This window comes from Petaurus breviceps, unplaced genomic scaffold, assembly GCF_028583685.1.
Source record: "Petaurus breviceps papuanus isolate PSGF00001 unplaced genomic scaffold, PetGlider_PUasm1.0 220, whole genome shotgun sequence".
Classification (NCBI taxonomy): Eukaryota; Metazoa; Chordata; class Mammalia; order Diprotodontia; family Petauridae; genus Petaurus; species Petaurus breviceps.
The window spans coordinates 5,636,025-5,650,531 of NW_027185876.1; the positions used below are offsets into that span (position 1 = coordinate 5,636,025).

The 14,507-nt window shown below is 33.8% G+C and overlaps 1 protein-coding gene across 4 annotated transcripts in view; it reads left to right on the forward strand.

Moving 5' to 3' along the window:
• Positions 1-14,507, forward strand: part of SSX2IP (SSX family member 2 interacting protein) — a 72,255-nt gene that overhangs the window by 38,229 nt on the left and 19,519 nt on the right. For 3 of the 4 annotated variants that reach the window (XM_069094595.1, XM_069094596.1, XM_069094598.1), the window contains exons 6-9: positions 909-1,019; positions 2,672-2,807; positions 11,463-11,538; positions 11,634-11,811. In XM_069094595.1, coding sequence (XP_068950696.1) covers positions 909-1,019; positions 2,672-2,807; positions 11,463-11,538; positions 11,634-11,811 — 501 coding nt within the window. The remainder of the gene's footprint in view (positions 1-908; positions 1,020-2,671; positions 2,808-11,462; positions 11,539-11,633; positions 11,812-14,507) is intronic. The other variant, XM_069094597.1, reaches the window with a different exon arrangement.

A 14,507-nucleotide genomic window follows, 5' to 3' on the forward strand; every position in this document is an offset into this window, starting at 1 on the left:
CTAGAGGATCCATGGTTTTAATTAATTATGAAAGTCACTTTACAGGACTAAAGTTTTTTTGGAAGACCTTAGAACTACAAAATGGATCCCTGAGTCCTGTTCCTTTTCCATTTTTCCAAAATTGAATTGAGACAGTAACTGCTAGGAAAATGAGCTATTCTATTTTCCTCAATAGTTTGGGCCCAGAACATAAAGGGAAAACAATATCTAATAGTTATTTCTCTATACAGATGGAAAAAACATGAGCATTTCAAAGGGTTCTCATTAAATGGGCATATAAGATGTGACTATAAAGTGTATTTCTAAAAATCCACAAACACCAAAACTTGTGCACCCCAATACATTTTGTTCCCCCTTCAAAGATAAACACTTTGGGAAACATATATTTTATTCTAGTTGTTAATAAAGCCATGTAAAAAATATGTTAAATTACTGTTATAGTCACACCTAATTTCGATTCAAAAACATGTTATCAGCTGTCTTCACCAAATTTGACTCTTACTCATTTTTTCCTGTTTCCAAAACCAAATTGAACCTGAAAGAGTTAAGATTTGTCTCTTCTGAAAATGCTTAAGAGACTGTGGCATGATCTTTGAAGCCTATTCCAGGAGTTGCAAAAACATTTTGAGAAATGGTAGCATTATTGGAATGTGTCACCTTTGAAATGCTTAATAATTTGCAAGGAGTGACCCTTCTTTGGCTGTATAAATTCTGCTGTTTAAACCTAGTTGTCTTCCTCATTTTATAGCCAGTCTTCATTTAAAGAGAAAGTTTGTGTGAAAATAGACTATATCTTTTATTTTAGATGGCAAAATTTTAATGTATCTATAACTTATTTAGACTTTTGAGAGTAAACTAGGTTTGAATTCTATGTGAACTTTACTTAAGGCTGAATATGGATGTTTTAGGAACAACTAGAAACATCTAGGAGGGAAATGATTGGGCTTCAGGAGAGAGACAGACAGCTGCAAGGCAAGAACAGAAATTTGCACCAGTTACTTAAAAATGAGAAGGATGAGGTGAGTCATAGCTATTATTGATTAAGTCCTGGTGAATTTTTTTTCTGGTAGTATAAGGTACATGGATTTTGTGTCCATTCTTTTCTTAAAGAAGGAAAGAGCAAAATTTCATGTCCCACGTTGCCACTTGGTGTGCCATGTTTCAGTTTATTCAGTAAAGTTTCAACTTTGGATTTACCATGCCTTTTGGTTTACTTGTCATAGCTAATTGACTTCCCTCCCCTGGCTAACTGCTCTTCTGACTTAATTTCACTTCTTAAGAGTTGAGCCTCTAATGTCCACCAGATATTTCCACCTCCTGCCCCACACTCCTTTTTCATAATTATGCTCTCAACATTGCCACATATTAGTGATTTTTTCAGACTAATATTATCTCCCAAGGATCATTTTAATCACCAGGCATAATGTCTTAGTTGTAGCTTTGTATCTAGACCTCCTGACTCAAAACTTAAGTTTGTAGAATTGGTTATTAAGAGTTCAGATTTTTTTTATTTTTGTGTAAGAAAGCTGTTGTCCTAATTGCCCTACAACACAACCCCTAATGTGTGATAATTCAGAAATCTAGAATGCCTGTTTATTTTCAATAATAGTATAAAATTGCTAGTATGAGAGAATGGTTTAAAAACAATTTGGGGAATGATTTTACCTCAAAACATATATATATATAAATATACATATATTACATACATATATATAAAATAGGTGGTAAATAAGTGAAAACTATGTAATACTTTGATTTAGACAAGTTTGTATAGAACGCTGCAGTAGCAATTTGGCTTGAGGACCTAAATGGTGTCCTCATTTTCAGAGTGACTCTAGATAGAGTATCATCAGTTGTCATAGGAGTCCTCCTCTTGGCATACAAATACTAATATTGAACAGGAGCTCTGGATTTGTTTTTTCCTACATAGGCATTGGACTTATATTAATAAGTTGTGAACTGTGCTTTAGAATTGGGGGAAAAGGGTTAGACTGTTCATTGTTGGAAGGCCTTAAAAATAGGAAAACTGTGGCCTTATATGTGTGTGTGGGTAGGGGATTATATCGCTAAAAGGACTTTCTTCTGAGGTGATAATTGAAACAGTCTGGAATTTTTTCAACATTTTTGAATAAATTTAAAAAACCTGAAGGATTCGTGATCCTTGCAGGTTGTATATGCAGATTACATTTCCTCCACAGCTCATTAGTGGTTTGATGAGTTGCTTTGGACAAAAAAACCCTCATCACCTAGTGGTGGCCCACCATATTGGTTAATGAGCTCTTTGAGCCTAGCTAGGCTGTTCCTTGGACAACAGGTGCAAAATCTTTGCCACTTTGTTTGAAGTCTTCAGTAGTATCATATGAAGCACCTTTGAGATTCAGGCAATCACCTTTGTGCCAAAATTAGACAGTATTGCAGTTGATAGAAGAAAGTAAGACTTATAAATACAGTGTAGGTATCTGAATTATTTCTTGAATTGAAATAAGATTAATTTTTTAATTCTTCAGATTTGGCCTCTTTCCATTTAATATAAGCTAGTGGGCTGAATGAGATAGTCCTCATCCAAAATTCCCGAGGAAGAAAGGATTTTTATTCACTTTTGAAGTTATTAATACAAATGAATACATTGTTTAAAGGAACATCTATTTAAAAGCAAATGCCTTTTTTTAAGGTACAAAAATTACAGAATATCATTGCGAGTCGAGCAACTCAGTATAATCATGATATGAAGAGAAAAGAGCGTGAATATAACAAACTAAAGGAACGTCTTCATCAACTTGTTATGAATAAAAAGGATAAAAAAACAGGTAAACATCTGAGAAATAAGTAGTAAAGAAATTGTAATTATTGGGGGATGTTTTGATTTCAGAACTCAAATATAAGGGACTATACACATTAATTTGTAGTGTTGTGTTTTCATGCTTTATACACCCATAGTTTTAGATAAAGAAAATTCATCAAACAGAGTATTGCTTTGTGGGAAAAAAGAATTGTCTACTTTGCCTGTGAGCAGCTAATAGTTTACTTTTTTAACACTGAAGGGGAGGTATAGAAACAATAAGCCTTAAAAAATGATATAAAATAGTCTGCTCGGAATTCATTTTGGTCAAAGGCCATTACAAAACTGATAAAGCAAGGAACAGTTGTGACATGGTTTTCAGAATAAGTTAGAATAGGGTGAGAGTAAATTATAGAATAAAAAAAGGATGTAGTTTTTAAAGGTAAATTCCATAAACACTTAAGTGCCTTCTGTGTACTTTTCATTAGGATAGGTACTGGGAGAAATAGATAAGTGAAAATATTTGTCACTTGCCTCAAAGACCTTTAATTTTATTAGAGGAAAAAATATAAATGGCTACATATAAAAGGAGTGTTAAGTCCTATGAAATCAGATAACATATAGCTTCGAGGAATTAAGGAAGAAATCAAAGCAGATCGAATGTTTCAACTGTGGCTCTGGCTTTTTAAAAAAATCTGTTTAGAAAGATTCTAAAAGCTTTTGAGTTAAGCAATAAGCAACCTCTTATAGTATTGGTTTTTTTTAAATTAACAAACATTTATTTTTACTTCATCACCCTTCTGCTGCTTTCATCCCAGTTAAATAACAACCAAAAAGAAAAAGAAAAACCCTCATATTGAATATGATGAATATGCCTACTCAGGTTAAGCAGATTTTTTCTTGACCATGTTAAAAAATGTGTGTCTCCTTTATGAGTCCATCACCTGGTTGTGTGATTCATCTTTAGTTATCTGGTATAGTGGTTTCTTATTGCATAGATCAGATTTCCTAAATTCTTTCAAAGTTATTGTTTTAATGTTACTGTCATTGTACAAATGTTTTGCTGCTGCTGCTTACATCACTATGTATCAGTTTTTATGCATGTTCCCAGTTTACTCTGAAATTGCCCATTATTTCATCATTTCTTATGGCACAGTAAGTAAATTATATTAAATTACATTCATATGGCATAATTTGTTTAGCCATTCCCCAATAGATCAACAACCCCTTAGTTTCTAGTTTTTGACCACTACAAAAAGAGATTCTATAAATATTTTTCTATAAATGAGTCTTTGGTCTCTTTGGAGTATGTATGTAATTGTATATCTGGGTCAAATTGTATATTGTTTAATAACTTTTCAGACATCTTTACAAGTTGTTTTCCAGAATAGCTAGAGTAATATGTAGCTCTACTATGTACGTTATTATGCCTGTTTTCCCCTCCAACATTTGTCATTTTCTACTTTTGTCATCTTTGCTAACCTGATAGGTGTGAGATAGAACCTCAAGTTGCCTTAATTTGCATTTCTCCAATTATTAGTGATTTTGATAATTTTTTTTCATGTTGATACCTTATCTTTGACTATGTAGCTACTGATGAATAACGTAAATTTGAATCAGCCCTTCATATCTTGGATGTGATATTTTATCAAAATCTTTTTACAGAGATTTTTTTTCTCCACCTGTTTTCCTTCTAATTTTAACTACCTTTGTTTAGTTTATGCAAAAACCTTCTTAATAACAGTATCTAGTTTTTGTGTAGCACTTGAAGGTTTGCAAAGTGTTTACAGATAATATCTCATTTTGTCCTTTGTCAACAACCCTTGTAGGTAGATGCTATTACCGTGTTTCCCCGATAATAAGACCTATCCCGAAAATAAGCCCTCCCCTTACTGTGTAAGATTCCTCTAAAATAAGCCCTCCCCCGAAAATAAGCCCTTTTCAGATTGCTACTGTAGTGAAGGTGATCCCCTGTGCTACACGCTACATTACGGTACCCTCTCTATGCACCGTTCCCCCCCCCCCCGGTGAAACGCACACCGCGCTCCGAGCTGCATCCAATCAGAGCTGCAGCAGTGAGCGCGTCATCCTGTTCTTCCCCAGTGATTTGCTTATTGAATAAAGGTACATTTTTTTTGTTCACATTTACCTGTTTATTAAAATTGCTGTCAATGTTCATTAAAATAAGCCCTCCCCTGAAAATAAGCCCTCTGGTGTTTTTCTGTCCAAAAAATTAATAAGACAGTGTCTTATTATCGGGGAAACACGGTATTATCTTTGTTTTGGAGATAAGGAATTTTATATGATCATAATTGTGGCTTTCATGTTCTTTGATCCTATCCCTTTTTTGGCCATGAACTCTTTCCCTATCCACAGATCAGAAAGAAATTTTCTTCCTTACTCTTCTGCTTTGCTTTTGAGCTCCCTTTTTATGTCTTAAGTCATGTCTTCATTTGGAATTTTTCTTCATCTATGATATGAGAATGTTCATCTATACCTAATATCTGCCAGACTGCTTTCCAGGTTTTCTAACATTTATTGCCAAATAGTGAGTTTTGAAGTTTATTGAACACTATGTTCCTGTGTTTATTTGGTCTGTCATTTGTAACTAATCTGTTCCACATACTAACTGCTTCTGTTTTTTGACTGGTACCCAATTGTTTTTAATGATTATTGCTTTATAGTATTGTTTATCTGGTTCGGGTGGGTGCTGCACCCTGTTTGCTCCCACTTTTTTCATAATTTACCTTGATAATCTTCTTAGCAGTTGGTTCCTCCAATGACCATTGTTATTTTTCCTAGCTTTATAAAATAATCCTTTGGTAGTGGTTTGGCAGTGAATAAGTCAATTAGCTCAAGTAGTATTATCATTTTTATTATGCTGGCTCATCTTACCCATGAGCAAGTAATATTTCTCCAATTATTTAGAGCTATCTTTATTTCTGTAAAGAGTATTCTGTACTTAGATATGTAGTTCCTTAGTGTGTCTTGCTGGATGGACTCCCAAATATTTTATATGTAATTTTAATTCAGATTTCTCGCTCTGTTTCTGAATGATTTTGTTGATAATATGCAGTAATAGTGATGATTTATATGGATTTATTATATTCTACAACTTTTGGTTTTAACTTTGGATTATATCCTGCAACTTTGAACTTACTGTTTCGATTAATTTTTAGTTGGCTGTATAGGTTTAGAAAAATTATATCATCCTGCAAAAAACTATTGATACATTTCCTCTTTGCCTAGGTTTTATTCTCTCAATTTCTTGTTCTCATTGCTATTAAATAGCATTTCTGTGTTGTTAAACAGTAGTCATGATAATGGACCTTCTTGCTTTTCTGATTGGAAAGTCTTCCAACTTTTCTAATTTACATTTAATATTATTGGTTTAAATGATAATACTGTTTGCTGTATTAAAGAAAATTTATTTCTACCTTTTAAAATGTTTTTAATAGAAACATATTGGGTTTTTTTCAAATCTTTTCAACATCTGTTGAGAATCATGTGGTTTTTATTAATGTTATTAATATGGTTTATTATATTTATGTGTTCCTTACATTGAATTAACAACCCCACATTCCTGGTATATAAATCTAAACGCTTATAGTGTATGATTTTAAATACTATGTTGTTGTAGCCTGTTTGCTATTTGTTTCATATTGAGATTTTAGCTTCAATGTTCATTAAGCATATTGGTCTGTAGTTTTATTTCTCTGTTTTATCTCCCCTCTCTGTTTAGGTATAAAGACCATATTTGTGTCATGTAAAGAAATTGTAAGGGTCCTTTTCCCTTTATTTTTTGCAAACAGTTTATATAATATTGGAATTACTTAGGCATTGAATTTTGATAGAATTTATTTATAAATCCATCTAGTATGGGAACTTTTATCTTTCGAAGTTCATTTATGATTTTGTTTAATTTCTTTTTCTGATAGAGTTTTAAGTAGTCTTATTTTCTTTTGTTAACCTACCATTTTATATTTTTGTAAGTATTCATTAATTTATTCTAAGTTAAAAGATTGGACAAAGTATTTTCTGATTTTTTTTATTTACTCTTCAATTACTGTGAATTTTCCATGTCTATTTTTTATTTTTTGGTTTTCGTTTTTTAATCATTAATTTTTTTTTATCAATTTTATTGGTTTCCTTCCTAACTAGCTCCTAAACTTATTCATCAATTCATTTTTGTTTTGTTTTCAGATTTTTTTGATTTTCAGAAATTATTTCTTTTTGAGGGGTTTTGATTTCTTGCTCTAGTTCTTTTAGTTGTGTGCCCAACTCAGTGATTTACTTTTTCTCCCTTCTGTTGATGAAAGTGTTTATAGATATATTTCCTCTAAGGACTACTTTAGCTGCATTCTAAGCATTGGCATATTGTCTCATTATTGTCATTTTATCGAAATTTTGTTTCTATAATTTGTTTTTTCATATGAGTTTTTTTTAAGCATTATTTGATGTACAATTAACTTTGGATTCTTTCATCATATTATTTTTATTGCCTTGTGGTCAGCAAATAATGGGCTCAGTATGTCTGCTTTTTTGCATTTTGGTGAGGTTTTTTCCTGTTTTCAATCAGTAATCATCAGAGATCTAAAATTTTTAATTTTTCTGAAGTTCTATCCAGATTCCTAATTTCTAATTTTGTTAGATTGTCTAGGTCTAAAGGAGACCCTTTGAGGTCCATTACTATTACAGTTTTTTACTCTCTAGTTTAATCTATAATGTGATTAACTTTTTCCTTAAGTATTTAGATGCTGTGCTATTTGGTATATATACTACGTGTATATATGTGTGGGGGAGGGGTGTATAGACACACTTGTTACATCATTTATGGTGCCTGTAACACTAGTATAGTTTTCTTGCTTCTCTCTCTCTCTCTCTCTCTCTTTTTCCTTTTGGAGGGCAGTTGGGGTTAAGTAACTTGCCCAAGGTTACACAGCTAGTTTTTTGTGTGGGTGTTGTGTCTGAGGCTGGAACCTCCTGACTCTGGGGCCTGCGCTTTACTCACTGCACCACCTAACTGCCCTGCTTGTCTCTCTTCATCATAACTCTTGTAGTAACCTTGTCTGAAATCATGTTTGCTACTCCTTTTTTGGAGTTCAGCTGAAGCATAATAGATTTTGCTGCTGTTTGCTATTTTAACTCTCTGTAATTTTTTAAGTGATCATTAGTTGGTTTTACCTTGAAGCTTTTGTGTCATTTCAGATAACTAAAGCAGATTAAAGGTAGTAATGGAAAATCTTCTGTTTCAGGAATACCATAAAGGTTTTCTAGATTGTTGAGAAGAGGCACAGATTGAGATAGGCATCCAAATATACCTTCAGTTATTTCAGTGGGCATGGTTTGGAGATTGGAGACCATTGTTGGAGCTTGGGAAAGTGAATCTTTTTTTTTTTTTTTTGCTTTTTGGGGAGGGGCAGTTGGGGTTAAGTGACTTGCCCAAGGTCACACAGCTAGTTAAGTGTCTGAGGCTGGATTTGAACTCAGGTCCTCCTGACTCCAGGGCCAGTGCTCTATTCACTGTGCCACCTAGCCACCCTCAATAATCAATCTTTTGCTCACTTTTCATTGTAATACCATCTAGGAAAGCTTGTATCTAATGTACCTAACAGAACGTTTTGATAGAAAATTGTTAGGAAGATTTAAGGTTGGTTGATTGCCTTCTTGTGAAATGATCTATGAGCTAATGAAATGAAGTATAGTTCACTTTATTAAATGCCTACTATATGCACAGAATCGTGGTAGATGCTGTGCTTAGAAAAACAAAACATCTATGGTAATTAAAAACAAAATCCTTAAAATTCTATCACTAGAATAGCAGTTTTGATGTTTCTCGCAAGAATCTTTCAGGACTGTTTTTGAAGATCATACTAACTTGGACTCTGGTTGGGCAAGGAGAGTTTAAATTCTTTGGGGATTACAGCTGTCCGAAGTTTTGAGGCGCAAAATACTTTTTTAAGAAATTATTTTATAGTTTCCAGATTTGCAAAGTGTGTCTTTACTAGATCTTTTCTTTGCTTCGTAAAAGAATTTGAGTTCTGCTTATAAGCATTATATTAGCAGTATAACCACCATTATCATAAGAAAATTGAAAACTTATTAGTATAATTTTAGAGTTCTAGATGTTAATTATACAAAGTGCTTTAAAATGTTTGTGTTTGGAAGAGAGGGAGGATAAAAACATCTAGAAAAAGAAACATGAAAACTGAAATACTTTCCATGGCTTTATACAGTAGGATCCTAAAATGTGTATTAGCAATATTAAGAATAAATATCAACACCATTAGTTATTCACTATTAATACTATTTAATAATAAATAAATAATAGTAGCAGCTAGCATATTATAGAGCCTATAATATGCTAGGCACTGTGCTAAATACTTTACAGTATTATTTATTTAATTTGATCCTCACATCAACCCTGAGAGATGAATGCAATTATTATCTTCATTTTATAGTTGAAGAAAGTGAAACTGACAGAAGTTGTGACTTCCCTAGGGTCATAGAGCTAGTAAATGTCTGAGACCAGGCCTAGCACTCTATCCATTGTGCCACCTAGCTGCCTAAATAAGTGTATACCTCTAGGATGTAGAGAAGGAAGTCACCTTCAAGATCATCTGTTAAAATTTTGAAGGTCATAGTAGTTGATGACTTTTTACCAGTTTTGAGATTTTGTATTCTATCTAAGTAAGCATTCAGTAGTATATAGTTTATACTTTGAGTAAATCTTGAAGGACTTGGAAAATTTTCTCATTTGTTCATGACTTTGAATTCACATATACTCCATAAAGAAATGAATGTTATTGAGACAGGATAGTATAAGGAAATGGCATTGAAGAGGTAAGAGTTAAAATCTCTGTTTTGTAACTTACAAATTGGCAAATCAACCTCTCTGAGCCTTAGTTTTCATCTGCAAGGGTAGGGCCTTTTACACACACATTTTCTTGATCAAGCCTAGAACATTGCAGAGCTTCTTAAGTGATGTCTGTAATCAAAACTTACCAGCCTGACACTCTCCATCCACATTGGGACAAAAAAAGAGGACAGAGAATACCTGTTTGTCCTTAATATGATAATGTTTAATTGGTTGGTTCATCTCTTAGAATTGATTTCTCAATTATCTCAGATGAATGCTGAGCTGGGATTAGAATTGAACCAAGAAGATGAGAGTAGCCTAGATTTAGATTATATTTGGGAAATTGTGTTGTACTTTAATGATTACAAACTTCTCCTTGAAATAAGACTGTATTTTAGCACCAGTATTCTTCTGTTCTTGTGAAGCTCTGAGGCTCTGAGTCATTGGATACAACATTCTCTGAAAAATGAAAACTTATGGTCACCCAGAGGTTGTTAATGGGGGATATTAGGTACATAGTGTGTGTGTAAGTAGGCTAATGCTTATTACCAACCAAGAATTATCCAAGAAACATGACATAAAAGGATATTTGTCTGATGTACAACTGAAAAGGTGGTAGGCAAGTTATGTCGCAAGAACAAGAACTGATGGATAGCTATATAGTTTGAAAGAGCTGAATTAGATATGGAAGAAAGCTCCCTAGCATTTTGAATGGGCAACTCACATTGTCACCTCCTAACCCCATATATAGATGAGAGCATGGACAAAAAGGCTCCAGGATTAAAGGACCCAGATATATTGTGATTTGCATTATTAAAAGGAATACCTACATTGATGAGATCACTAGTATCTAGCATTTATACTTCCTACATTAGAAGGCAAATCTATATAATCTACGTAAAGTACTTTGTAATGGCCAAGTTTTAAAATGGTAAAGCATCTTTTTTCTCAAAGCTTAACCATAGGTTTTGACTTAAACAATTGTATGTGTATGTTTTGTTTGTTTCTTTTTTTTGTTCTGGACCCCCTTGGCAATCTGGTAAAGCTTAGAGACACCTTTCAAAATAATGTTTGCAAATGCATAAAATAAAATACTTAGGATCATAAAGAAAACTTATATTGAAATAACAGTTATCAAATGGATATTTTTGAAAAGTTCATACATCCCAGATTAAGCATCCTTGGTCTATCCCCCTATTATACGACAACTGTTCAGATGCTTGAAATTAGCTCTCATGTATCCCTCCCTCAAAGTCTTCATTTCTCCAGACAACTATCATGTACCCAGGTTCTCCAATCAAGACTCATATAGGCACAATCTTGAAGCTTTTTAAACCATCTTAGTCTCTGTCTTCTAGACACTCCAATTTATCACTGCCCTTGCTTAGAATAGTATACCCAGAACTAAAGCAAGGCAAAGCTGAATAGAAGTATTATTTCCCTATCGATGGAAATTATTATGCCTCAGCATAGCCTGAGATTATGTAGATTTTTTTGGCTGCCATATGGAATGAAGAACATTCAACATGTCAAACAGGTCATAAACACACAAGTTTATATCAAAGCTTTTGATCTTCATTTTACTTCTGATTGGGCAATAGTCCCTCAGTCCCCACCCTTTGACATTTCCGTTTTATATTTCCTTAGTAAGAAGTTCTGAGGGGAAGAAGGTGGGGCTGTTACATACATCATGTAGTATGAAACCTGGTAAAGATTCAGGCTGACTTATAATCCTTTTTTCCTCCTTGTCATTATATGGTATAGAGTCTGATTTCAGAAAGTTTAAAACATGTTAACATGTCTTTTCTTTTTTCTTACTGGTAGCTATGGATATTTTAAATTATGTAGGGAGAGCAGATGGAAAGAGAGGTGCCTGGAGAACTGGCAAAACTGAAGCTAGGTAACATTTACTTAAAATTTACAAATTTATGTATTTAAACTCAAATTCCTTTTTATAGTATACTACTTCATGCTGGCTGTACCACTCTCTCCCAGGAATGAAGATGAAATGTATAAAGTTCTGTTGAGTGACTATGAACAACGCCAAAAGCAAATTCTGTTGGAAAATGCTGAACTCAAGAAAGTCCTTCAGCAAATGAAAAAGGAAATGATTTCTCTTCTGACACCACAAAAGCAAAAACCTAAAGAAAAAGCTGAAGACAGTCCTGGGACTGTAAGTATCTATTTAATTTTTCTTATATCACACTAAGCATTATCTTCCTATATCTGTGGTACTACCCTTCTTGTTCCTTTGTTGATTTCCTCCTCTTTTCCACTAAACATCGATGAAAATAGATGCCTGGAAATAGGAAAGTTAGGTGGAGTTAGTTTGGGAAAGAATATAATCAACTCCATCCTGGGCATGTCTGTATTGTTAGCAGCCTCCTTTACCCCTTCACAATCCATTCTTTAGACCTTTCACGTAAGTCTAATCATGTGATGGTCACCAAAAATATGTGGTTCCCATTGCTTGCAAGAAGAATTACAAATTCTGCAACCTGATTTTTAAGGCTCTTTATAGGTCTAACTCAATCCTATATTCAGCCTTATTTCACACTATTCCCTTTCACACTTTCTACATTATGCTCAAACTGGGGCTTTCTCAACCCCATGCATTTGTGCACATTGTTTCCTATTGCTAGAATGGGTTATTTCCGCATTGACCTGTTGATTTTTTTTTATTTAGGTGGTAAAGTGGATAGAGCACGGGGCCTGGAGTCAGGAACAACCTGAATTCAAATCTAGCCTCAGACATTTACTAGTTGTGAGCACTGGTAAAGTCACTTAATCTCTGTTTGTTTCAGTTTTCTCAACTACAAAATGGGGATAATAATACTATCCACCTCCCAGGGTTGTTGTGAGGATCAAATGAGATGATATTTGAAAAGTAGTAGCACATTGCCTCACACAAAGTAGGTGCTTAATAAATGTGTGTTTCCTTCCTTCATCTCTGATTTCTTTCATGAAAGGTCTATGCTGATTTTTTTCCTCAGTACTATCTACAGTCTGTGTTTGTTTGATATATCATAAGCACTTACTCCATTCTAGCCTGCATTTTATTTTTTTTAAATGTATCTCTCATTAATGTATTAGCTCCCAGTGGATAGGGACTATTGCTTATATTCTCAGTGCCTCACACAGCTCTTTGTAATATGTCATAGGAAAAATAGCCTCTCTCTTAATCAGCAAGCATTTATTAGGTACCTGCTGTGTGCCTGGCATAGGGATGTAAAGACAAAAAATTGAACAGTCCTTTCTCTCAAGGAGCTTAAATTCTATTGAGAGAGACAACATATACATATGTAAGTGTTACAAAATATATAGAGAATAAGTTTAAAATAGATAAAGGTCTTTAGGGAAGGTATGTATTAGGAGTTATAGGATAGAGATTAGGACAAGTTTTGTGTAGAGGGTGGTTCTTGAGCTGCATTCTTGAAATTGAAGTTTATAAGGTGGAGGTAAGAAAGTGCATTCTAGGCATGTAGGACAGTCAGGGCAGAGGCACAGAGGGGAAAGAGGGAGTCATTTCAAGTGCAACATTGAGGACATCAGTACGGGTAGGTGTCACAATGCATAAGAAGACTGGACAGGTAGGAAAGGAACAGTTTTGTGAAGAGATTAAGATGCCAAACAGTAGTGTATGTTTGATCCTAGAGGCAATAGAGGGCCTCACTCCAGTGAGTTTGCTTAGGCTGGGAGGAAGGCAAGATTTGTTGCTTAATCACAACTTCACTTAAGGAAAATCACTTTGGTGGCTGTGTAGCAAGTGAATTGGAATGGAGAGAGGCTTGAGGTAAGGAGATTAAATAGTTTTATTTGTAAAATTCCAGGCTAAAAGTGGTGATGACTCAGTGAATGGAGAATAAGATTCATATTTGAGTGATGTGGAGAAAGAAATGAGATTTGGCAACTGATTGGATATGTAGGATGAGGGACAGTGAGGAATTGATGATGGTATCAAGTTAATAAACCTGGGTGACTGGAAAGTTGGTTGATGCCCTTGAATAGTACAAAGGAAGTTTAAGTTTAGAAGAGAGTGAATTTGGTGTGAAATATGAGTTCTATTTCAGATATGTTGAGTTTGATGATAATAGGACATCCAGTTCAAAATGTCTAGTAGGGACAATGTTAATTCAGGATTAGAGGTTCACAGAGAGAGAATAGGGCTGGATATATAGGTTTGGGAATCATCTGCATAGAGATAGTAGTTGAATATAAAAGAGCTGAGGTCATCAGGTGAAAAAGACCAATGTCTGATGGGTTAAGAACTGTAGAGTAAAACAAAAAAGCAAATTACTTGGTTTGAGTGGACTTGGAAGAAAAATGTATTTGTCAAAGATTTTTAAACAATTTGGAGCTCATTGGTTGTATTATTTTAATCTACTTACATTTTTTTGTTTCAAGCTTAATGCAGAGACATGCTACATACATAATGATACTATTAACATTTTTCATTTAAGAATCTCAGTTTTATAACTATTCCTTAAAAAAACCTTTGGAGTTAGTTTTATACTTCTCTAAGCATTTTCATAGATGCATAATCTCATTTTGGTCTGATGGCAGTCTTGTAAAATAGGTACTGCTTGATTTTAGTATTATCCCCATTTTATAGGGGAGGGAATAGAAACACCAGAGGTACCAGCTAGTTAGTGATAGAACCAGCACTAAAATTTACTGTTTTACTTGACCCGTAATTTGGTGTTCTCTCCATGAAATAATTTTGCTCAGCAGCATATATGGTCTTTTCCCAATAAAGGTTAGTCTTCATTTAAAAAACTAAATGTTAAAAACCTAATATTGTACAATAATACAACCAAATTTGCTTAAATAATTTATTGTTCAGATTAATAATTGCAAGGATTCTTGTAA